Raw genomic sequence first — 27,112 nt, forward strand, 5'->3', positions numbered from 1 at the left:
TGGAGATGAAGTCTCGCTTTTGTCACCCTGGCTGGAATGCAATGGCATGTACTCGTCTCATTGTAACCTCCCCCTCCTGGGTTCAAGCCATTATCCTGTCTCAGCCTCCCAATAGCTGGGATTACAGGCGTGTGCCACCACGCCTGGTTAATTTTTTGGTATTCTTAGTGGAGACAGCGTTTCTCCATGTTGGTCAGGCTGGTCTCAAACTCCTGATCTAAGGTGATCTGCCCACCTTGGCCTCCCAAAGTGCTGAGATGCACCCAGCCCCATTTACTACATTTCTTAAAATGGTTATTGTACAAACAGTTTTCCACTGTTAATTTTGACTCAGCTTTCTTATAGGTACATTCTTGCTTGCTTTCTTACTACATTACATTTCCCTAGTTCTTTAAAAAACTGATGATTCCATCTTTCTCTTTTACAGATTCTTCGTTATTGTCCTACCCTCCAACTAGTAACATTACCAGCAGTTCTTTCCTTAGCTTTCTCTTCCTTCTCTCTCTACTTTTCTTCAGTGGTGTTGTCTGTTCTCAGAGCTTCAACCTCACTTCTATGCAGACAGCTCCTTATAACCTATCCCTTCTTCCTCATGCTGTAACCCTCATTTCCAATTGCTTACTAGAAAATTATAAGTAACTGCAGGGCACCTCAAATACAACACATATTATATGACCAAAGTCATTATCCTTTTTTTTCTTAACATCCCCAGAATCATTCCATCCTAAACTTCCCACTTCTCCATTTATCGCTCCTTTCCAGTTCCACTGCTACTATGCCTAGATTCTGTTATCTTGTCTCTCATAGACTACTATCACTGGCCTTACTGCCCCTAGTTCCTTATTACTGAATCCTACTGCAATAATTTACTTACATCATAGTCTTTGCTCAAAACAAACAATCAAAATCCTTTCGATGACCTATAACTATGATACAAGTTCAAATTCTCTCGCCTTACATTCAAAGAACCATTTAATATGACTTTAGGGTAAAAATAAATAAATGGCGGCTTTAAACCATATTTATGGCATTACCTCTCACTATTCTTTTACAGATCCTCTATACAAAGGTAAAACTCATTAGTCCTTATTTTCTCTTTCTGTTTTTCCTCCCTTTAAAGCCATTCTCCTTACCTGGAATGCCAATTCTCTAATCTGCCTATGAAATTCTACTCAAAATCTTCAATGTCCACATCACATATCATATGACCTACTAAATATTCTCTCCACAGTGGTCAGATGAAATCCTCTGTCCTCTGAAATCTCCTTAGTTCTTTTATGTCTCTTCGATACTTACCAAATACTTTTTTTTTTTTTTTAAACTGTAGTTATTTGAGTCTATGTCTCCTTTCTCCTCTTGGCATTTAGACTCCTTGAGGGCAGAGGCCATGTCTAGTTCATTCTATAACTCTCTGCCCTACCCCAACCCCAATATGTAATTAGAGCAGCACAGAGGCCATTCAAATATCAAACAAATGTGAATTAAGTGGGGAGAAGAAAACAAAAGTGGAAATAGCCATGATCTAACAAAAATGATTATACCTACCTATGTGCAAAGAAAAGTAGAAGTTTGTGGGGTTGTGACAAACGTAAGTATTAGTAGGAGGGTGAACCGCTAAAAGGAAATTGAAGATAATTGTCAATAATTCCAAATCTGGAGGAGATCCAAGGACTTCTGCTATAATTTTCACAAATGATCTACAAACCTCTCGGGGCATGGATGTGAGTTGCCCCTCTTTGTGTTCCTGAAAAAATAAAAATCAAACTCTCTTTAGATTTAAAGAACTGTTAACTTAACTAAGATTCTTCATTTAGGCACAATATTCTTTTTAAGATAGAATTCTGTTGGTTTACTACTCTAGTCTGACCATATTTACCATTACCATAATAACTCATTAAATTGAGTTGTTATTTCCTAATTCAAACAATCTTGTTATTAAAAATTCATTAACATGAATGACAACTTAATTCTGGCCCATTTATCTTAATTAACTGAGGCAAAGTTATACTACAACTCTCACAAGCATGGACTCAAAAGCCAAACTGTCTAGGTTTGCATTCTGGCTTCTCTACTCACAGCCATGTGATCTTAGGTGCATTATTTAACGTCTGCATGCTTCACTTTCTTTGTCTATGTGAGTAATACTAGTGCTACTTTACAGGGTTATAAGGACTAAATAACATAAACTCTTAGAACAGTGCCTTGCATATCGGTAAGCCCCATGTAAATGTTAGTGATAAACTACAATCACTACTATTACTGCTCCTACTACCTTGTCTTCTTCTTTTAGTACTACTACTATTAGTAATGGTAGTATGGGATTAAGACAGAAAACTTTTGATAGACAAAACTCCTTACAGTAATACAATATGCTCCAGTTTATGAAGTCCTTTTTCACAACAGTTCTATGAGAGGTTTTAGCCCTCATTTCTAGAACATGAGGCTCAACGTGGTTATTTGACTAGTGTAAACCACACATAAAATATGTAGGTAGTACAACTGTAACTCAAACTCAGGCCTCTGAGCTCTTACTACTGCATCATTTACTGTCTGGAATAATGAGACTTGGCAGAATGCCAAGCAATTACTAAAAATAAAGCTGTATATAAATAAATTGTTTATATCCTCCAATTCCACCTCCCCAGTGGCTAGCAGCTGGCCTCTAGATTAAGGGTATGGGAGGCAAACTTCCTCATCTTCCCTCTTCCTATGTCCAAATATATATCTCTACATCCACTCTTCTTCATTTACTCTTGTGTACTGCTGATTTGGAATACTTAAAATGTAGATGTTAATTCTGAAACAATTTAGTTTAACTACCTCAGATTTAAGAAGAGAACACTGAGTCTACATAATAAAACAAAAAACCCCTTTGCCAAGATCTCATAGCTGTCAAATGGCCAAGCTAAGACAGGAACATAGATCTCCTGACTTCCAATTCAGAACTATTTCTGCTACAACCATCTGAATTTCTTTTAAAGCATACTCCATACATCTTCTTAACTTTCTTGGTTGCAGCATCAGTGATTCATTCCTAAGTCCAGCCCAGGTTACTTATATCTTGCCATCTCCATTGACTCTTTATCAATAGTCACTGGTTATTTTTTTAATCCCTTAACTTCACCATATGTGAACATTCTGTTTCTGTCTTTGCATTTACTGTACTGTTGGACTTTTTAATAATCATTTATTCTCACTGCCTTTAATGATCCACCACACATGCTGTCCAAAGTCCCTGAAATCTGGCTCTTGCCTTACCCATGCTATTAAAATCTTGTAAGTTACTAAGAATTTCTGAGTCAATGGCCCTTTATCTGTCTACATTTTCTCTGAACTTTCTATATCATTTGGTTCAAGGTATCACCTCGTTCTGTACATGTTCTTCCCCTTCTGGCCACTTCTAGCTTTCACTTTACTGAGTTTCCTCTTGGTTTTTCAATTACTCTTTCTATATCTCTTTCAATAGCCCCTTTGTCTTTGTTTCACATCCTGAAAATTGGTTATCTCCTGCAGGTGTAAACCTGAGCCCTCTGATTCTCTCATTACATTTCTCTATCTTGGAGTGCTTATCCATCCTCATGGCTTCACTATTACCAGTTCACTGTTGCTGAATGTCCTGCTGTAATCTCAAATGTAGACTATTTTATAAACTACGAAACTTGCAAGGTTGCCTCTTTTTTTCTGATAAAACTATTATTTTTCTGGTTTCCCAGCTTGAAATTTAATGTTATATTTGACTCCTCCTGAAGCTCCATTTAAACAGAATCAAGTCCTATGAGTTCTATCTTTATAATCTCTCTCATATTTGCTCCCTACCTAAATGCTTCTACTTTAATCACCAGGGCTCAGTTTCTTTATACTGAACTCACGAACTAATGTAACTGCCTTATATCCAATATACTACCAATTTATCAATCTTCCTGAAATGCATAAAAACTCTGAGATCCCTTAAAGGCAAAGGCTAAATTCATTTCTTTATAAACTTCCCACAATACCTGACATAAAGCTATGTTTGATAAATAGCTGTTAATTTGATAAGTGAGCTCTTTGAACAAACAAGGGTAAAGAACTACACATTTCAGAAAAAAAAATGTACCAAGATTTTTCTAGCATTTTTGTAAATAAGACAAAAGTGAAAATAAATATATATGGAAATCTCTAAGTTTACGTGTCACTTTTCTGACATGCAAAGACTAAATAAGAATATCACACTGTCATATGAACTTAATGAAAATTGGCCAATACATTTCAAAATGGATATGCAAAGGAACAAATTTAGAGGAAAACTGATGTATAAATGATACATAAAACAGTAAACAAGGGGCCTGAAAGATCAATCAACATATTGTATTCCCTACAATAGTCTAATTATCACAGGGCCAAGAAAGGCAATAAAATATTTTTGTGTTTTTGGAATTCATTCATTTAACAAATATTTATCAGATGCCCAGGTGTGTCAAATACTGACATTACAGTATGATAAAAAACAAACAAACCACATCCTTGCTTTCAGGAGGCTTACAGAGGGAAGTAAATCATAATTTCATAAATAACTAATAAACTGTATGTACATAAAGTAAGAATAAGTGTATAAAGGGAAAATGATTAATTTATATGGAAAGGGAAGGGATTTCTCAGGAATTAAGTCTTAAGTTGCCACGTGGAGAATAAGTGGGAGTTAGCCAGATGAAAAGAATGAGATCAATAATTGTTAAAGCAGAAAGAATACCATGTACTCTGAGACAGAAAAAAGTATTATTTAAGGAAGGGAAAGAAATCTAGGGAGGCTGAGTACCATAAGATGAGGCTAGAATGGTAGCCAGATCATATAAGCATTCTCAGATTAACACTTCTTATAGATGTTGTCACAGATTTTGAATTTTAGCTCAACTACAATGAAAAGCCGTTAGTGCCACTGAAGCAAAGGCACTCAAAATAAAAAATATTACTGATCTCATGGAATATCTGTCTTTATCTAACTTGACAAAGTTCTAATAGATGCCTCAGACATTAAACTTGGAAAACTGTCTAATATACCAACCAAGCAGATATTTATCAATGTCTTTTATCTGCTTGGTTAGTATATTAGATGATATTGATAAAGGCAGGGGAAAAAAATTAAAAGGGCCACAGCATAGATATTACAATGTAACTGATAAAATCAGTGTCACTTTTTAAGATAATTTTTGGATACACTTTAAAATACTAATTCTAGCATATAAAATAGACTCTTGGCAAGTTTATACTTATTAAAGCAATATATACTTAAAAATTTTTAAGGAATATGGAACAAGTTAAAATTAATTAACTATTCTTGCTGTTCAAGGCACTACAAAATTATTATTCTATCCTAACATAAAGAAACATCTAAGAAATTTAGCAACTGTTCTTTTGTAATGAGTTAGGAATTAAGACACAGTGTGATGATCAAGCTGTAAGATTCAGGAGCTGAAAAACTCCTATATTACTTGTTGAAAGAAGAGAACCTGGAGAAAAGAGAAGATGGGGGAAAAAAAAAAGAAGAAGAAAAGAAAAAAGCCCCATTGAAAGTGCCACAAAAATTTGTTGTTCATAGTATTATTAAACAACTGTGGAAAATATCTCCAAAAGTAAAGTTACATGAAAAGTACCTGTAAAACCTGACAAGTCAGTAGAAAGTGATGAACCACTTGAGCTTTCAATAACTGCTTGATATTAAACATCTGCTGGTGGTGATCTGCTCTGATGAGGACTTCTAGAGCTGCTAGCAAAGTTTCCCAAACACCTTGCTGAGGAGATAAACACACACCAACAAGCACATAGTTACTCAAACATATGCAGGCATGCTTTTTGGAAGACACACAACATAACAATTTAACATGATGTATATATTCAGCATCAAAGATTATATTAGTCTGCAAAAAGCCAATGTTAAAATTTATTCCCCATTATTTTTTGTTGCCAATAGTCTATTTCTAAATCGCTATGTTGAATGCAATATTGTATAAGGTGCTTTTCTACATTACCCTTTCTGTGGCATTAATGATATATATGTATTTTCAAAAGATGAATTATCAAGAGGGATTATTCAAATTAGAAAAGCATACACCTTACCAACATTATTATTAAATAATTTATGTTCAAAGGCTGTTGTTAAAAATGTATAAATTTCAATACCAATCTGCATATGTAGCATTTAACCAAATAATTTTAGAACAAATCATACCAAATGAAAAAGTCATGGACAATGTGAAAATTCTGCATTTTTAGATTAGTTTACTTTTAAGTCCAAATAACAGAATTCTCTGCACGATTATAAACTATGCACTTCAAAGAGTAGTTAGCATCCTTTGACAGTGCCTTAAAATGCTTTTCCCATATTGAATCAATTTTAACTTGTCCACAATACTAGAAAAAAAGAGATCTTATATTGATAACTAATATTGAAAGATAACCTTCCCTTCATCTTATTATCCTAATTGTCCTTTCAATAAAGCTTTCAACAAAAAGCAAGATTAAATGGCTTGTGTTGCAGATTCTACTATTTCTCCTGCCATTATCTGGCAATAATAAACCAAGAAATTGATAGACTTAATCATACTCTTCTACTCAGGGCCTCTCTATAAGAGAGAGGCAAGATGTTCTAAAAGAAAAAACCCTATAAAAACCGGAAGACAAGGTAGCCGAAGTATAAAAACGTGATTCCAATCTGAAAAGTAATACCAAGATAAAATAGTGCCAATAAAAACAAAAATATAACAACAACAAAAAAGAAAAACTGGACTTAGTTTAAAAATAATTAGGTAAGAAAACCTTATTTCAAACCCACAGAAGTAATGTGTGTTTTACCACTTTCAAAATCAATTTAAAAATGTTTCTTTTAAAATCAAACAACCCCAAATTTGCCTGCTCTTTTGAAATACTAAATAAACTTTGTTCAACTTTGTCCAAGTTAGATCTTCCAATCTGCAACTGAGCACACTTTTTTTTTTTAGATGGAGTCTTGCTCTGTAGCCCAGGCTGGAGAGCAGTGGCGTGATCTCGGCTCACTGCAACCTCCGCCTCCCACGTCCCAGTTCAAGCAATTCTCCTACCTAAGCCTCCCAAGTAGCTGGAATTACAAGCACCAGCCACTATGCCCAGCTAATTTTTGTATTTTTTAGTAGAGATGGGGTTTCACCATCTTGGCCAATTTGGTCTTGAACTCCTGACCTCATGATCTACCTGCCTTGAACTCCCAATATGCTGGGATTACAGGCGTGAGCCACCGTGCCTGGCAGAGCACATTCTTTATTATACATTTATACTGCTTTTGATCCAATTTGTTTACATATGTGATCCCTGTAATTATTTGCTTTTTCTCCCTGAAATATTATACATATTTTTATCTATTTTCTTTTTCTTTTTTCAGATCTGAAAGTATATATTTATTCAGAATGAGAAAATGAATCACAACAAATTACAACGTTTAAAAAACTGAAAAGTACCAGGAATACCACAAAATCCAGAAACACGGCAATAGTTGGCTGTTGGATATGCCTTTCAAAATACTTTTCACTGTTTTGTGTCTGCATACTTTTTAATTGCCTCTTCATGTGACAACAATTTTGTAATATAATTTTCTACAGGAAGAATAGAAAACTCTCTAGCATACTTATTTTTATTAAGAATTGATTAGAAGCATTTTTTTTTTTTGGCCAGGTGTGGGGGCTTACACCTGTAATCCCAGCACTTTGGGAGGCCAAGGCAGGAGGACTGCTGAGAGTAACAATTTAACATGTATAATCTTCCATTATGTAGCATCAATCCATTAGTTTCTAATGGATTTCAGAAGAATGATTAGATAAATATTTAAAATAATATGCTGGCTGGGGGTGGTGGCTCATGCCTATAATCCCAGCACTTTGGGAAGCCAAGGCAGGCAGATCACTTCAGCTCAGGAATTCAAGACCAGCCTGAGCAACATGGTGAAACCCTGTCTATACCAATAATACAAAAACTTGGCCAGGCACAGTAGTGCACATCTGTGGTTCCAGCTACTTGAGAGGCTGAGGCTAGGAGTATTGCGTGAGCCTGGGGGTGAAGGCTGCAGTGAGCTGAGATCATGCCACTGCACTCCAGCCTGGGTGAAAGAGTAAAACTCCATCTCAAAAACAAAACAAAACAAGTATATGTGTCTATTCGCAGTAGCTAAAATGTGGAAACAATCCAAGTGTCTCCAAACTGATGAATGGATAAGCAAAATATAAATGTATAGAATGGTATATTATTCATTCTTAAAAAGGAAATTTGGACATATGCTACAACATAGATGAACCTTGAAGACATTATGCTAAGTGAAATAAGCTAATCACAAAAGACAAATATTATATGATCCTACTTATATAAGATCCTTAGAGTGCTCAAAAGTAGAATGGTGGTTGCCAGGGGCTGGAGGAAGAGGTGGAACAAAGAATTATTGTTTAAAGGGTACAGAGTTTTGGTTTTACAAAACAAAAAAGATTTACAGAGATGGATGGTGGTGATGGCTGCACAACACTGTAAATGCACTTAATGCCACTGAACCAAAACTTAAAAATGCTTAAGATGGTAAATTTCATGTTATATGTATTTTACCACAATAAAAATGGAAAAAAAGTATATATTACATGCCTCTGCTTTATTCCATATCTTCCAATCAAGCAATAGTTCCTCTAACAGCTTAACATCTTGGATTATAGCATTAGACTCCACATTTAACTTAAACTCTCCAATCTCATTCATATAAATAACATCTTCACCACAGCATCCTTCAAGAAGGGTCTATAGAAAATCAGCATTAATATAAGATGCATTAGTAACTGGTTAATCAAAAAGTTCAATAGAAACATTAAGCTTTTAATTTTAGCAATCATTAAATTCAAAGGAAAGCTAGTAAGTAATTTAACACTTCACAAAGTATCTTTAACTTGTTTTGTAAAACAATTCAGATAAATAGAAAATCCCAAACTTACAAATATTTTGAGTACTCAGGTTCAAACATGGGTAAAACAAACAGCATTCAATTTGTATGTTTTAAATTGAATTAATCTGCTATTAGGCTTTAAAACCTTTCAAAAAAGTAGTAAAAATTCATGTCAAAAATGTATGGATCTTGCAGTTTAAAGAGGTAGGGGTTGGGGCAAGGGTAAAGCAATCACCTTTTGCCTTAGTACCAGAGGTCTGAGAGAGAAATATTTTCACAGTGTTACCAAATGCTTTCATCTAGAAATGTATTTAAATATATGATGATCGTGGGATCATAATAAAAATGAACACAAATTCCATGACTTTAAAAACTAACTATAGCAGCAGTGCCTAATGGAATGGTCTGCCTCTAGGGGCCTAGAGAACTCAGTTCTCTGCCATAAGGGTGGGAGCTAAAGCAATCTACGGAATGAGGGGACAGCATGGGAGACATCTATGATCCACCAAGATCTAAAATTCAATGAGGTTTTTTTTTACTTTAAAAAAATGCTTTAGAGAAAAATGTAATTATTTAAATGATGAAAAGAACTAGAAGAGTACTCTAGTTTGATTAACTATACACTAATAAGCTTCCTCCATTTTCTTCCAATAACTGAAACACAAAACTATTATTGACGAGATGAGCATCACTGCATATGAAACTTTAAGAATAAATTTTATGAAGTCATACCTTCAAAATGTAAAAGCCAACAATGCATTTTTGTTTGATCAACACCTGATGAATCATAGAAAGCCCATTACAATTTTCTAATTCATGTACTCTTTGTTGGTTGTATTTAATTAATGACAGTATAATTTGCAGTGCTAATGCTTGCGTTTCTTCACAGCTACTGAGTTCAACAACCTAAAAAAACAAGGGTGGGTAACAGTTTTCTCCTAATTTGCTGAGAGTAAAAATTTAACATGTATAATCTTCTATTATATAACATCAATCCGTTAGTTTCTATGAAGTATTTTTTAATGCTCATACTGTACCTATTTAAGGATTGTGAATATGCAAAACTGAGAGTAAGGCATAAATTCCATGTTCTATAGTCTCTTATATACACTGCAGTATATAATAATATGAACAACCTTAGAGGTCAGTAGCATTTTATAACTAGTGATCTGAAGTGTCAGCAAAATGCTTTGTTTTTGATAAATTAGTAGATAAACAGGCTCTACATTATATGGTAAGGGAGATAAAGAGAACTAAAAGACATGATACTTGTTCCCAATAGGGTCTACTGCCCTGTCAAAGAGATAAGATGTATCTATAAAAGCACATGTTCAATAAACTAGGTATTGATGGAACATATCTCAAAATAATAAAAGTTATTTATGACAAACCCACAGCTGATATCATACTGAACGGGCAAGAACTGGAAGCATTCCCTTTGAAAACTGGCACTAGACAAGGATACCCTCTCTCACCATTCCTATTCAATATAGTATTGAAAGTTCTAGCCAGAGCAATCAGGCAAAAAAAAGAAATAAAGGGTATTCAATTAGGAAAAGAGGAAGTCAAATTATCTCTATTTGCAGACGACATGATTGTATAGTTAGAAGACCCCACTGTCTCAGCCCAAAATCTCCTTAAGCTGATAAGCAACTTCAGCAAAGTCTCAGGATAGAAAATCAATGTGCGGAAATCACAAGCATTCCTATACACCAATAACAGACAGAGAGCCAAACCAAGAGCAAACTCCCATTCACAATTGCTACAAAAGAGAATAAAATACCTAGGAATACAACTAACAAACGATGTGAAGGACCTCTTCAAGGAAAACTACAAACCACTGTTAAGGAAATAAGAGAGGACTGATGGAAAAATATTCTATGCTCATGGTTAGGAAGAATCAATATTGTGAAAATGGCCATACTGCCCAAAGTAATTTATAGATTCAATGCTATCCCCATCAAGCTACCATTGACCTTTTCACAGAACTGGAAAAAAAAAAAAAAAAACCACTTTAAACTTCATATAGAACCAAAAGAGAGCCCGAATAGCCACGTCAATTCTAAACAAAAAGAACAAAGCTGGAGGCATCACACTACTGTACCTGACTTCAAACTATACTAGAAGTCTGCAGTAATCAAAACAGCATGGTACTGATAACAAAACAGAGATATAGACCAATGGAACAGAACAGAGACCTCAGAAGTCACACCACACGTCTACAACCACATGATCTTTGACAAACCTGACAAAAACAAGCAATAAGGAAAGAATTCCCTGTTTAATATAAACGGTGTTGGGAAAACTGGCTAGCCATGTGCAGAAAGCTGAAACTGGATCCCTTACTGACACCTTACACTAAAAGTAACTCCAGATGGATTAAAGACTTAAACATAAGACCTAACACCATAAAAACCCTAGAAGAAAACCTAAGCAAAACCATTCAGGACATAGGTGTAGGCAAAGACTTCATGACTAAAATACCAAAAGCAATGGCAGCAAAAGCCAAAATAGACAAATGGGATCTAATTAAACTTCAGAGTTTCCGCATAGCAAAAGAAACAATCATCAGTGTGAACCAGAAACCGACAGAACAGGAAAAATTTTTGCAATCTACCCATCTGACAAATGGCTAATATCCAGAAACTACAGAGAACTAAAGCAGATTTATAAGAATAAAACCCATTCATACTGGCAAAAATGTATGAACAGACATTTCTCAAAAGAAGACATTTATGAGGCCAAGAAACATGAAAAAAAAATGCTCATCATCACTGGTCATTAGAGAAATGCAAATCAAAACCATATTGAGATACCACTTCATGCCAGTTAGAATGGCGATCATTAAAAAATCTGGAGACAACAGATGCTGGAGAGGATGTGGAAAAACAGGAACACTTTTACGCTGTTGGTGGGAGTGTAAATTAGTTCAACCATTGTGCAAGACAGTGCGGCGATTCCTCAAGGATCTAGAAATAGAAATTCCATTTGACCCAGCAATCCCATTACTAGGTATACACCCAAAGGATTATAAATAGTTATATTATAAAGACACATGCACACATATGTTCACTGCAGCACTGTTTACAATAGCAAAGACCTGGAACAAACCCAAATGCCCATCAATGATAGACTAGGCAAAGAAAACGTGGCACATATACACCATGGAATACCATGCAGCCATAAAAACAGACAGGTTCATGACCTTTGTAGGGACATGGATGAATCTGGAAACCATCATTCTCAGCAAACTGACACAAGAACAGAAAACCAAACACCACATGTTCTCACTCATAGGAGGGTGTTGAACAATGAGAACACATAGGCACAGGGAGGGGAACATCACACACTTGGGTCTGTTGGAGGCTGGGGGGCTAGGGGACGGACAGCGGGAGGTGGGGAGGTTGGGGAGGGATAACATTGGGAGAAATGCCTGATGTAGGCAACAGGGGGAATGGAGACAGCAAACCACCATAGCAGGTGTGTACCTATGCAACAATCCTGCAATATCTGCACGTGTACCCCAGAACTTAAAGTGCAATTAAAACAAATAAAAATAAAAAAATAAAAGCACATGTTGTGCCTTGTACTTCAATTTACTTCAACCAACACTTTCTGACAACTACTATATATATATGAAACACACGCTTATTATCATGCAAAAGGGCAAAGAAGTATGAGACAATAGGTATGCCAGGAGAGCACAGAAACCATTCTGACCCCTCTCTGCTTGGTTTAGGGGAAGGCTACACAGAGAGAAGATGGCCTAGGAAGAAAGCCAAATCCTGGAAAGCAGGAATAAAGGGGTGGCTGGGGGCAGGGCACAGTCAGGGGAAGGGTAAAGGCCTAAACTGGAAGTTCATAGTACATCTAGGAAGCTGCAGCTTGCCTTTTGGTAGAGACCAGGCTCACAAGGCAGGCTATGCCTGTAAGGATTTTAAGGACACTGAATTTTATTTTTGTATAGGAGGAGGAAGGATACTGAACAAAGTTTCTAAGTTTTTGACTTAGAAACATACTTTAAAAGTCTTATTGGCAAGATACTAAACATATGAAAATAAAAATGTAACAATTTCCTCTAAGATCCAATCTCTATGTAACAATAACAAAATTATATTCAATACCTTGATGAAAGAGAAGAAAACAAGGATATACATTTTGAAACTATACAATGGCAGAAAATATCAAAAAACATTGGTGAGGAATTAAAGGGCTTTTAATTTTAAAACACTAGGAGATAATCTATTCAACTAGACACTAGATGCAAAAAAATACGAAAAAGGAAGAGGTAGAGAAGAAAAGACAGATTAGAGTATGGTGGATCAAATGCTAACAAGATATTTATAAGAACCCTAACAACTACAAATGCTGATATGCTTCTTATTGCAAAATTAATCAAAGACGCTTCCATTAAAGAAAGCTAGATAGGGAGACAATGAAAACTTGGTAATGTTGCAGAAGTTATACATAGGGATAAAATGAAGATGGCATTCCGAGGATGAAGAAAGATCGAAGCTGCTTTAATTAAACAGGAATATGGACCCAGAGGAAGTAGAAATGATTTTTACCAAAGTGAGACTATTCGTACTCCCTAATATAGGGTTCAGCAATCCCTGAGATAGTCTATAATTACTGACTGTCTACTCTGCATCAGGACAGTTAACTAAATGATTTATTCTAAAATGGTACTCACAGCCTGAGTCAAACTCTATATTTCTCCTTTTTGAAACAACTCCAAATCCAAACAAATTAAAGTTTTTTTTTTTAAACTTATTTGTTGATCCTTAGTTTTTTCCTATGCATTGGAAACATTTAAGGAATAAAAGCTTAATAAATTTTATTTTGAGATGGAGTCTCGCTCTTGTTGCCCAGGCTGGAGTGCAGTGGCGTGATATTGGCTCACTGCAACCTCCGCCTCCTGGGTTCAAGCAATTCTCCTGCCTCAGCCTCCCTAGCTGGGTCTACAGGTGGATGCCACCATGTCTGGCTAATGTTTTATATTTTTAGTAGAGACGGGGTTTCACCATGTTAGCCAGGATGGTCTTGATCTCCTGACCTTACCATTCGCCTGCCTCAGCCTCCCAAAGTGCTGGGACTACAGGCGTGAGCCACCATGCCCAGCCCATAAAAATTTTAAAAGTATACTTATTTCATATTACTACTATGGCATACACTTTTCTTCCCAAAGGCAATTTAAAATCTTGTATATTTAACATTTCATTGTTCTAATTACATTTTTGGTTATTAGAAAACTTCTAAAATATTCATAAATTAGAAGAAACCTTACCCATCTATGGCAGAAAGTTTAATAACATCTTTAATATATAATTTTTTTTATCTTAAAAGTTTAATATAGTTGAGTATAGCTTTTTTGTATAGTCCAAAAGAAATTCTTTATCAATAATAAATAAGTCATGTCTCCTTAGACAAAACTATAATCCGTGATTCTTACCCTAGCAAAGAGAAAAACAAATACACCAGTTCCACCAATTTCGTGCAGAATGCCTTGAATAGTTTTATATTCAGTAGGCTGGAGATTCTTTAGATGATGAGGTTCTAATAAGATGCTTTGAACTTCTTTTGAGCTGAAGGGTCTTTGAGAGAGTCGAGTTTTCATTTGACCTTTAAGTCTAATCACTGGCTCATAGATAGTGTACTGAGCAGGACAGTAAGTTGTATAAACAACTGAAAGACTTTCCTGAAAACACAAATATTTTCATTCAGTAATGACACAAAGTTTGAATGTAAGCTATCAACTAGCAAGTATTTCAAAGTGAAAACACATCAAACCGATCCTTTTCTTTGTTTAAAAAACAACAGATACTACACTAAACAAAGATAAACATTAGAAGAAAGGCTGTTTCCTACAAAGCAAATGATCAGTGATTTATTTAGCAGTGATCAATTGTATAAATCACATCAAGGTTGAGGATTCCAACTTTGTTCAGTTTAGAATAAGTATTAAATAACACTATTACTACTTAATATTAAATTGTATTATTACATACCTGGCACTGATCTAAGCACTTAAAAATATCAGGAACTCTGGGTCAGGTCAATTTATTTGAAATTTTTGCTCTGCATTTGCTCATGGGCTGACTACTCATTTAAAATCAAATTGAAACTAGATCTTTCTTACTTACTAGAATACAATTCTAGATTGTCAACTGTCAGCACACCTAACTAAAATAAAATAGAATTGCAAATATTTCTCCAAGGTAAACGATAGTTTCCATCGGTGTGTGGCTCCCTGTCAAGATTCTCTAAACTATTTTTAAAATTAAGGTTAATTTTAAATGTAGAATGTCCTTTTTTTTTTTTTTTAAAGACAGGGTCTCGCTCTGGCACCCAGGCTGGAGTGCAGTGGCGTGACCATAGCTCACTGTACCTTGAAATCCTAGGCTCAAGGGATCCTCCCATCTCAGCCTCCCAAGCAGCTAGGACTACAGGCAGGTGCCACTACCCCAATTAATTTTTTTTTTTTTTGTAGAGACTTGGTCTTGTTATGTTGCCCAGGCTAGTCTCAAACCCCTGGCTTCAAGTGATCCTCCTGCCTGTGCCTCCCAGAACGCTGGGATTATAGGCATGAACCTTGGTGTCCAGCCCATAATGTACTTTAAGGTGGTGTAGTGGTAGCAGCTGCCAAGCCCAGGCTCAGAGAAATCATTGATTCAGTGTCTTCTCTCAGAACTGGATGGGGGCCTTGTGCTTTGATGATGATGATGATGATGATGGTGATGATGATGACGACGACGATGACTTTTTTTTTCTGAGACAGAGTCTCACTCTGTCACCCAGGCTGGAGTGTAGTGGCGCAATTTCAGCTCACTGCAACCTCAGCCTCCTGGGTTCAAGCAGTTCTCCTGCTTCAGCCTCCTGAGTAGCTGGGATTACAGGTGTGCACCACCACGCCTGGCTAATTTTTATATTTTTAGTAGAGATGGGATTTCATCATGTTGGCCAGGCTGGTCTCGAACTGGCTAGTCTTGAACTTCTGACCTCCTCAGCCTCCCAAAGTGCTGGAGTTATAAATGTGAGCCACCATGCCTGGCCTGTGCTTTATTTATGCCCCAGAACAATCAGACTTACCACCCAGCATGTTTGTGCGCCAGCTAAACCAATTATACTGTCTGTTGTGTATGATTATGCTAGAAAAGCAAAATTTCAAATCTGCAATAGTTTCAATCAGAAATCTGACACCACACCCTCACATGATGGTACCACTTATTATTATTATTATTGTTTGTGATGGAGTTTCACTCTTGTCGCCCAGACTGGAGTGCAATGCTGTGTTCTTGGCGCACTGCAACCTCCGTCACCCAGGTTCAAGCAATTCTCCTGCTTCAGCCTCCCAAGTAGCTGGAATTACAGGCACCAGCCACCACATCTGGCTAATTTTTGTATTTTTAGTAGAGACAGGGTTACACCATGTTGGCCAGGCTGGTCTCGAACTCCTGACCTCAGGTGATCCACCTGCCTCAGTCTTCCAAAGTGCTGGGATTACAAGTATGAGCCACTGTGGCCAGCTGAGGGTACCACTTCTGCCTGACCATTCTTTCATGAACTTATAACTCCCAAATTACTAAATCAGGCTTAAAGAATTTACTCTTTAAAAATAGCTTTTACATAAAACCCTCAGAATTTTCATTCATGATAATTTGTTGAGTTTTGTAACTTATATGACCTATATACTGTTCAGGAAAAATAAAAGGATTAGGGAAATTTTTCTATGAAAACAAATGGATTAACCAAAAACTAGAGAGTTAGAGTTATTACTTGAACAAACATTTGTGTGAACTCCTCAGCATCCCTAAAGCAGAGGTTCGCAAAGTGTTATTAACCCCCACTAGCCTCATTTTCACCTAGGAACGTATTAAAAATGTAAATTCCAGGGTCACACTTCAGGCCTACTGAATCAGAAGCTCTGGCCCAGCAATCTACTATTTTTATAAGCCCTGTGGATAATTCTGGTGCACACTCAGGTTTGAAGAACCGTTTCCCTAAAGGATGTTTTCTTAATGGTGTGGCATTTAGGATGGGATCATTCTTTGTTGTAAATAGGGTTCATGTACTGTAGAACATTTAGCATCCCTGGCCCCTACTCCCCAATAATTATTGACGACCAAATCTCCCTCCCCCCAACTCAACAACAACAACAACAACAACACATTTCAAAATAGTAGTCTCTTTCAGGAATATCTTTACTTCTCATAAGAAGCAAGAGAAGGAGGAACCCAGTTTCATGGCCAGATCTAAAATATTTTAGCAGATTTTCTAAGACAATGAAGGCTCAGTTTTCTAGTTGCTATAATGAAAAATCCACACCACTAGCTCCTAAACTGTATACTGGTAGAACAAAATATTAGAAAATATATATAAGAAAAGCAATAGAGAGTCTCATAGAAGCAGAATTAGCAATATTTTGAAAACAAAATTTCTATTTGTACTGATACCAACGACTAAGTTTTTTAGGCTGGACATGGTAGCTCATGCCTATAATCTCAGGATCTGGGAAGCTGAGATGGGAGGATCTTTTGAGGCTAGGAATTTGAGACCAAAAGATCTGGACAACATAGTGAGATTCCATCACTACAAAAATTTAAAATTAACCAGGTGTGGTGGTGCATGCCTGTAGACTCGGCCACTTGGGAGGCTAGGATAGGAGGATCGCTTGAGCCTAGGAGTTCAAGGCTACAGTGAGCTATGATCACACCAATGTACCCAAGCCTGGGTGACAGAGTGAAACCCTGTCTCTTAAAAAAAATAAAATAAAAAAGGATAAGTTTTCTAAAACCTGAATATATGTAACTAAAACTAACATTATAAATGGATGTTATGATATATTTATAAGTATGGAAAGAAAATATAATGAGCAACATTTTTTAACAGTATGTCAAACTAACAAGTGTTATTTTCACTGTCTCATAAACATTTTTCCTGAATAATTAGTAAGTATAAAATAAACTGATAAATTTTTTATAGATATATAATTTCAAAGAAAAGATATAAATATAAAACCTGAAACAAGTTTTGAAGGGAAGTCAAAGTGTTTCCATTTTTTTCAGAAAAAAACATAATTCTAAGAAAAGAGAATGTAAGGAACCACATGAAAAACTCTAGAAATCTAATTTATAACTATACTATTCAATAAATATACCCAGATACAGTTACTATAAAATTAAAACTTAGAAAGTTAAAACTTACAATTAAGAGACCAATATCCACATCTTTCTTGGTCATAAAAAGTTCTCTGATTTGTTCACATCGCAAAATTTCTTTATTAATATATTTGGAGTAGTCATTCACTGGCTTGCCATACTTACATGGCATTATGGATGTATGGTTGGGTCCACAAGCATACAAATAAAAGGCCTCTTGTGAACCAACCTTAGCTCCTGAATAACAGAAAAATAAAGTTAGTTATTTAAAACACTCTAACCAGAATTTTTCATAAAAAGCAAGAAACCAGGAGTCATTTTTTTAGCCAGATTCTTTTAGTTGTTCACTATATTTTATAAAATTGATAAAGCCTCAATTTCCAAATTTGTGTAATGAGAAAATAACCTATGCCAACTATGATGGAAGATGGATTAGTATGTATAAAGTTAATTGTGAAGCTCTTAATTAAATCGTAAACTTTCCATTTGCTCTTAAGCCAGAAAACAGGTTTTCTGTTTTATTTACTTTGTTTTTTTTTAATAATGGAAACTATATGCTGGTAAATTCCATTTCTAACTAAAATTTGAATCAACATCTTTATTCCTTCCTATTTAGTCAATAAACACTGTCTGAATGCTGTTATGTGTCAGGTTTAAGGACATGCTTTTAAAAATTATATATTTCATTTTTCCCTAAAATTTGATATTCATATAAGATATAATAAAATTATAAATAAAAGAGACAATGGAGATAAGTTTACTAGTCATGATACTACATTATCCAGTGTTAAAAAAAAAAAAAATGCTAATTTAATATAGGATTCTCTTTTTTGAGGGTGGAGGAAATACATTTTTATACTAAATTATCAATTCTAAGACACAACTAGATTACAAAAATGTTAAAATATTTTAAAAGTATATCTTAGAATCTTAGAAATATAGTACTTATTAAACACAAGTAAAGGAACAGAGATGAATATTTTAGCCAGGTTACTCAGTTTATACTTGTTAACTGAGAAAAAAAATTGGAACTATTTCAAAGGAAAAAAATCTCACTCTGTCGCCCGGGCTGAAGTGCAGTGGTGCAATCACGGCTCACTCACCATTGAAGAGAAGCAAATTTCCCAGGTCCCATTTTCCAGCCAACTGCAAAAACTCTTCTTGGGATGATAAACAATGGCCAATCATGCAAAATGTTTTATTGCTATCAGATGACAAACTTGTTTTTCTTGGAAGCGTAAAATCCAAAATAACATCAGGCTTCCTACATTAAAAACAAAGTAAAAGCAATGACTTTAGGAAGTACTAGTACTAAGCATTTTTAAAGTATGAATATTTAAAATTGGGAAATTCTTGAACAATTTTCTTGGTTCCTTATCGACCGGCAGTGGGGAAAGAGAGGAGGGCTAATTCTGTTTGTCTCTTGGTCAAAGGTTCTGCAGAAAGACGGGAGCTGAATGGAGATAATGATCCCACAACAGGCCATGTGAAACGTCACGAGACATTTGCTGCAAGTTTTCTTTGCCATTAGACTTCTGCATATGCACCTTCCTGGTTTACAGATAAAAACCAACCACCTCCTCTTAATTTTGCCAAGAAGTCTCCCATCTCAACAAACAATTCCAAAAATTGGAATCCATGACATTCAAAAATGTTATGTCATCTATGAGGCCTTTGGCAACTAATCACAAAAAGAATATAACTTCTTCAAAATTTCCTCTGTCTGGCTACTAAAATACAATTGCTTTTTGCATTTTCTGTTTTCTTAATGCTAAGTGATTACGCAGCTTTTGATTAGTCTCTTTTGCTTCAAGGATACAGGTGACAGGAATGCTTACAAAAGATAGAGAGCTGGCAAGGCCAGGCTTTCTCACAGAAAGACACACAAAGCAGGGAGAACTTCATCAACTAGTGAAACCACAGAGCTCTACCCCTAGTTTAGGAATGTTTTATACTCCATTTTAAGATAATTAGGGTAATCAATAAAGGCAAAATCTCAATAAAACGTGTTAAGATGAAGACAGGATAAGCTAATATGGGTAGCTCTTAATGAGAAACTCAACTTTGTAAATATTTATTTTAAAAGTTTTATCTAAGCCTCTCTGTTTCACACAGAACATATAAACCTAACTATTTTAACGTTTTTTTTTTTTTTTTAAAATAAAGGAAAGATGTGAGATACCTTCAATGACATACTTCTCCTTGACCAAATAAATGGCTGTGACTAAAACTCTATCGCCACCTAGTGGCATTATGACTTAAAATAGTTTCAAAATTTTCATTTTTAAAAAACAAAGTTTTTCAATGAGAACATATGGACACAGGGAGGGGAATATCATAAACCGGGGCCTGTTGCGGGGTGGGGGGCGAAGGGAGGGAGAACATTAGGACAAATACCTAATGCATGTGGGCTTAAAACCTAGATGACGGGCTGATAGGTGCAGCAAACCACCATGGTACACGTATACCTATGTAACAAACCTGCATGTTCTGCACATGCATCCCAGAACTAAAGTAAAATAAAAATATAAAAAAAAAAATAAAATAGTGTTTTTAAGGGTGAAAGAAAACCTATTGCAGAATGAATGCAAAATGAATTAAACAAATATTAAGTATCTACTGTGTGCCATATATTTCTGCCATATTTGTAAGCTGTTAACAACAACTAATAAAAAGTATTAAGTCATTTTCAGTATCATTATCTTATTTTGAAAGGCCTCTTCAAAGTATTCTTTTGGAAATTATTCTTTTTTTTTTTAAATTGAGACAGGGTCTCACTGTGTTGCCCAGGCTGAAGTACACAGGTGGAAACACGGCTCACTGTAACCTTGACTTACTGGGCTCAGGTGATCCTCCTGCCTCAGCCTCCCAAGTAGCTGAGACTACAGCTATGCACCACCACACCTAGCTAATTTTTTTTTTTTTAATTTTTAGTAGAGACAGGGTTTTGCCATGTTGCCCAGGCTGGTCTTGAATTCCCAGGCTCAAGCAATCCTCCTGCGTTGGCCTCTCAAAGTGCTGGGATTACAGGCATGAAGCATCGTGCCTGGCCTAGAAATTATTCTATAGCTCATAAGGTGATGAAGATATTATAGCACAAAGTTTAAATCAACAGAATAAAATATTTGTCCTTGGTCACCTGCTCCGTTAACCAATGAAATTAACTTGTGCCAAATGGCAAACAATTCTCTCAAAGGAATGTAGACATAAGTGGTTGGGTAAAACAACAGTGATGTGTGAATCAAGTGACCATGCTTACTAACTTCAGATTGTCTACAATAAAAATCTAATCTATCATTCTGAACATATCTAATAATTAGTTTATGGTTCCTGTACCTGTCAGTTGACATGATTCAGAAAAAGGCTGGAGAGGCAGTAAAGCACAGGGGTTTTAAGCATGGGCCCTCTCTAGGGTCAGAGTCTAGGTTAAACTTTCAGCTCTGCCCTTCGCTTGTGGCATGAGTTTGGGCAAGTCACTCCAGGTTTCAGTTGCCTTCAATATAAAATTGGGATAATAATATACCTACTTCATAGTATTGTTGGGAGAATTAAATTAGGTAATCTGTATCAAGTGCCTAATACAGTGCCTGGCACACATTGAAAGCTCAAGAAATTAAAGAGTGTCTACGAGGAGAAAGGGCCTCTTTACTTACATCTCCAGGCCCAGCTCCCTCTGATTTAACTATAGGTTCTGGAAACAAATTTGCTGATTGGCTTCAGCTGCCATTCAGGCTTAGGCAGGTATGAAAACAGAATGATGTTCTTGATAGAGAACATCACAGACAGTATTCTATTTGGAATAGAGAAATTAGGCTTCAATTATGTATTTTTACTTTTTTTTTTTAAATGAATAGAACAAAACTGAACTCTTGATTTTACTTCCAAAGTTTGTTCTTGCCTGTGGCAGACACCATGGACTGTAAAGCAATCCATAAGCCCCTGCTCCCTGCCTCACTCTATTATTGAGGCTGGACAGCTATAAGCAATCAATTGCTACAGTCTCTTGCAGCAATTCCCCAACCTCCTCTTGAATCTTCCTCCTCCCACCTTCAAAGGGCAAACTCCATCTCCTCCTTCAGGTCTCGGCTTTAATACCCTGTTCTTAGGCCTTCCTTGATCCACCCATCAAAAGTGTGAAACTTGGCATTTTCTGTCTCAGGGTTTTAAAGCATGGGCTTCACAGTTTTTGTCATCTTTTGTAAATATTCATCTAATTATGTTTGCTTGTTGTCTGATTACTCATCAGATTGTGAATTCCAAGAAGGCAGGGAATGTGTCTATCTTTTTTACCACTGTCCCCTAGGTCTAATTAATATGTCAAGTGCTCAAAACACTTGAGCACATCATCACATCAATAAATGTGATGAATGAACAAATGAATGAACAAAAATAGGTTGATCTGTGTTAAGGGTATTTGCTATTTCCATAGTCTAATCTACTTTGAGGGATTTTTGAGAGAATTAGATGATGTACATAAAGCACCTAGCAAAAGGTCTGCAACATAGTAAGTATGCAATATATTATGTTCCCTTTGATTAAATCTAGACTTCTCAGCTTGGCATTCAAAGCCTGTTAAGTAGTTTCACCATGTCTATTCATTTTTATTTCTCATTATCCAACTTAAACTCATTCAACCAGCTTAATCCTCTCCAACACTACACTACAGTTTCGAATTCTCTATCTTCTTTCATGCCACTTCATTCAATACAATACTTCCCAATGCTTATGAATCAAAGATACCTTATAGTTCATTCAGGCTAAAATTTTACATTAATATATTCCACAAGATGTTTCTTGTTAACTGGGCCCACAATTCTCCTATGTGGTAAAAATCAAACAGTACTCTCCCTGAATCTTTCACTTGGTATATTTCTAGGACTCTATCTGCATCTGTCACCTGATACATAGGCTAGTCAGTTTAATTTCTTTTGAAAGCCCAATTTAATTTAGATATTAGCCTTATTGGCCACTTAATTTAAATAATTATCGTGGATTCAGTTTTATAATATATGGGCTTGAGGGATGAAATTATAGATTCTGTTCTTTGATATATAATTATACATAAATGTCTACATGTCTAGGTTATCTGCATGCTCCCTAAACCCAAATAATAATTTTCAAGTTACTTCTACAGGAAGTTTATTTTGTATGAAAATGACCAATAGGAAAAAAAAAGTCCAACTCCAGCAGATTCCTAAGTTAAAGTATAGTAAATATTACCTAGAATTTTCTGTAACTGAAATTAATACGCATTTTCTCAAAAATGCTTTTTACCTCTGTCCAGAGACCCATATGGAGATTTTCCCGTGAATCTTCTTTTTCCCTTGGGGCTGCTGTAAGTAGGTAAGTACTAAATGTTGCCATTTGCTTGGGAGGAAAATATTCTCCTGTGATTCAACCTGTGCTAGTAAAACGGCTTTCATGTCGTCATTTGAATCCATGCACACACTACAGAAAAAGAGAAAAGGCATAGGCTGAGAACGTGAAAATTCTGACCTCAGTATTTAACACATGTATAGTAACTATAATTCTAAATATTTAAGTAAGATTAAAAACCAGTTCTATTTTTTTAAAGTGCTTGAAAAGTCAGTAGGTCTTTTATACCATAATCTAATCATTCTATTATTACCTCAGTTCATGAACTAAAGTAAATTAGGCTCATTGGCTGGTAGTGATAATTCAGGCAATAATTTTCAGAATTCAGTTTGTAAAAAAATATGTATTATTACTATTTATATAGTCATTGCCCATTTAGAAATTACAATGTATTATTTGGTTCATAGAAAAATTAATACATATCATATATAAATGTCTAAATACCAGACTGTATTGGAGGTCTAATCTACTTTTTGGGATTACTAAAAGAATGAGGAGATAATGTACATAAAGCACCTAGTAATGTTTATAACGTTTACAAAGTATATATTCCTAAATAATGTACTGGTTTGTTTAGATTTGAGTTTTATACAAATAGTATCATACTATTCATACTTACTCAATATAAATAAAAGACCTGCATCTACGCTACTTAATAGAGGAGAGAGGATAAAAGGACAAGATAACAAGGAGAACCCAAGCTTATCAGCTAATGGCTATTAAATACATAATGCACATAGAATACATCTGTCTGTTAATAACATATTAAGACCATTACAATCTGATGAATAAGACTTCAGTATGTATTTGATCTAAAATCTAAGAGAGTTAATTTTATTTATTTTTAAGACAGAGTCTCACTCTGTCGTCCAGACTGGAGTGCAGTGGCACACGTTCTGGAATCACTGCAACCTCTGCCTCCCAGGTTCATGCAATACTCTTGCTTCAGCCTCCCGAGTAGTCATGATTACAGGCATGTGCCACCACGCCTGACTAATTCTTGTGGGTTTTTTTTGATAGAGATGAGGCTTCATTATGTTGGCCAGGCTGGTCTTGAACTTCTGACCTCAGATGATCTGTCTTGGCTTGGTATCCCAAAGTTCTGGGATTACAGGTGTGAGCCACCGCACTCAGCCAAGAATTAAAATGTTTTAGACTTTGTGGATTTTTGGACAGAATCACACTATTACAAAAGTGGTATTAACTGTTAGAACAAATATTTTTTTAATGAGACTTTTATTTTGCTGTAATGAAATTTTATTAGCAGATTTCACATTAATGTTTCTTAAATAAACTATTTAAATACATTATCTATTCATGGGAGGATGAGGATAATCAATACCGAAAGATAAAAGTGGCACTGTGGGGATCAGCCCACACTTGGATCATCAACGCTTTGGATCCCAGTGAAATGATATGAACACATCCTTCTTCTATGAGTCTTTCACCAGGATTTATATTCTCTGCACCTTCTGGTCTGTCGCTCTCTATAAGGAAAAAATGTTAGAATGATCAGTAAAATGGTTCATAACAATTGAGTAGAAAGTGAATTTAGAAGAATACAAAGCACGTTTGTTCATTTGTAGTAGGTTATCTATCCAAAATGTCTGAGCCTGACCTATTCTAAACAACTATATTTCCAAAGTATAGATGTTAATTCCAAAAAAGCATAAGGGATAAAAAAATAGTAATTCAGTACTTTAGAAGGTATTAAATGTTTAAAAATGCATAATAACTGAGGACAACTGTGGGCATAACCAGACTGCTATGTGACGACCTATTTACAATGTGTACCAAGCTTCTTTTATCAACTGGTTTGGGCCACTATGACTTCACTGACCCTCGTCCAGAGAGCACATGTCATTGTCAATGCCTCGAACTACCAAAAATCATTCTATAGTTATCACGATGGCATGATTTAAAAAAAATTTTCATATTACAAATTTTAAGGAAAAACTATAATGTTTGAATATATTCATAATTTATATTCCCTGTTGAGTGGTCTTTGAATATAATTGCTAAGTGATTCTGAAACTCTAATGTTTCTTTAAGGTAAGCTAGGGTAAATGCTTATAGGTTTGGGCTGTCTGGTTATTCATCTTGACTCCTCTTCCTCATCTTTTAAAACCCAGCACTACCTGAAGATGTATGATGATCTATTTGTCATTACAATACATGTGACTTTATGTAAAGGTATGTTATACCATAATACAAAATGCATGTCCAAAGGCTCAGACTTTTAAAGAACACTACTGCATATGAGACTGTATACATATTAGTTTCTATTTTTCAACAGGTAAAACCATGACCAATGTTAAAAAATACTCCCCGTAGCAATGACAATAGTTTTAAAAATGGAGAATTAAGGTCAGGGATTATTTTGAGGCTACTGACCAAATATAGAGAACTCATATTTGACGTGAAATTTAAAAAATGTTCCATACCAAATATGAACTTGTACAAATAAAAGAGCAGGACAAAACCAGTGTGTACTTAAGCATTATAGAGTAGGAATATTACAAATATTTAACTTAATGCTCACAACCATTTTACAAGGTAAATATCTACAGGGTGATAGAACTGAGGCACCGAGAGGTTAAAAAATTTGCTGAAAGGCACCAGTTAGTTTAGAGGTAAAAGATGTGATATCACAGCAAAATATTCTTTATCTCTCTTCAAAAATGTTTATATATGTCCACTATTTTTAAGCACTTATACAAAATCATCTTTCTAAAATATGTTTTCTCATATATCTTTAAAATAAAAAAATTAAGAAAAAAACTTTCCAAATATTTATTTTTCTCAGGTCACTGTGTACATTTATTCATTTTAGAAGAGGTTGTTTACATTTAGATTACCTCCATTAAAACATGAGAAAGCAATCTGCATAGCTTATAGTATAGTAGCAATGTTTAAGCGCTGGAGTTAAAAGAAGGTGTGTTTTAATTCCTTTCCATCATTTACCAGCTATATCACTTGATCATGCTACTTAACTTCCTCTAAAAATACAGATAGTATGAACACTTACTGATTTGTTAAGATTAAAAATGTATATAGAAAGAGCTGAGCAAAGTGACACATATATAGAAAGCACTCAATGCACATTAGATAGCATCATAATAAATATTATCACATGTAGAGCTATCAGGTCTGTGGCAAAATTCAATCCACAACAGAACATTCTAGTGAAGGCATAGTGTCCTAAAACAGAGGTTCCAATGGGTGAGAAAGATTTATGGCATGAAGAGCTATTGAGGCCTGCATCTCCATGTACATATAAAACCCTAAACATCTGGCTCATCCAGTCACTTCATTCATTCCATAGGCCCTAAGAGTCACCCTACCTACTTTACTTCCCATCACCATAAACTGTTTTTCAATGAACAGTTTTCTGCCCTCATCATATGAGAAACAAGGTCCAGTATAATAGCAATTCTTCAGTTAAAGAAGGAACTGGAATGAAAAGTATTCTAACACTGGAGAATGGCTGATGCATTTAAACATTCTGCGACAGAAAGTACAGGAGGGCCGCTGAGGTAAGACATGGCATGAGAAGGAGAACTTGAAATAAAAGAGAGAAAGAAGTTCGCAACCAGCCTGGCCAATATGGTAAAACCCTGTCTCTACTAAAAATACAAAATTAGCTGGGCATGGT

The 27,112-nt window shown here is 35.4% G+C and overlaps 1 protein-coding gene across 8 annotated transcripts in view; it reads right to left on the minus strand.

Moving 5' to 3' along the window:
- Nucleotides 1–27,112, minus strand: part of LYST (lysosomal trafficking regulator) — a 215,736-nt gene that overhangs the window by 101,882 nt on the left and 86,742 nt on the right. For all 8 annotated transcript variants that reach the window (XR_001824545.2, XM_017526586.2, XM_017526587.2 and 5 more), the window contains 9 exons: nucleotides 24,800–24,944; nucleotides 23,356–23,529; nucleotides 19,185–19,345; nucleotides 18,128–18,318; nucleotides 14,376–14,621; nucleotides 9,656–9,829; nucleotides 8,632–8,781; nucleotides 5,631–5,768; nucleotides 1,546–1,744 (listed from right to left, as the gene is read on the minus strand). Coding sequence is in view for 7 of the 8 variants with exons in the window: in XM_017526586.2 (XP_017382075.1) it covers nucleotides 1,546–1,744; nucleotides 5,631–5,768; nucleotides 8,632–8,781; nucleotides 9,656–9,829; nucleotides 14,376–14,621; nucleotides 18,128–18,318; nucleotides 19,185–19,345; nucleotides 23,356–23,529; nucleotides 24,800–24,944 (1,578 nt within the window). In the remaining variant the exon portion in view is untranslated. The remainder of the gene's footprint in view (nucleotides 1–1,545; nucleotides 1,745–5,630; nucleotides 5,769–8,631; nucleotides 8,782–9,655; nucleotides 9,830–14,375; nucleotides 14,622–18,127; nucleotides 18,319–19,184; nucleotides 19,346–23,355; nucleotides 23,530–24,799; nucleotides 24,945–27,112) is intronic.

This window comes from Cebus imitator, unplaced genomic scaffold, assembly GCF_001604975.1.
Source record: "Cebus imitator isolate Cc_AM_T3 unplaced genomic scaffold, Cebus_imitator-1.0 Scaffold42, whole genome shotgun sequence".
NCBI classification, from domain to species: Eukaryota; Metazoa; Chordata; class Mammalia; order Primates; family Cebidae; genus Cebus; species Cebus imitator.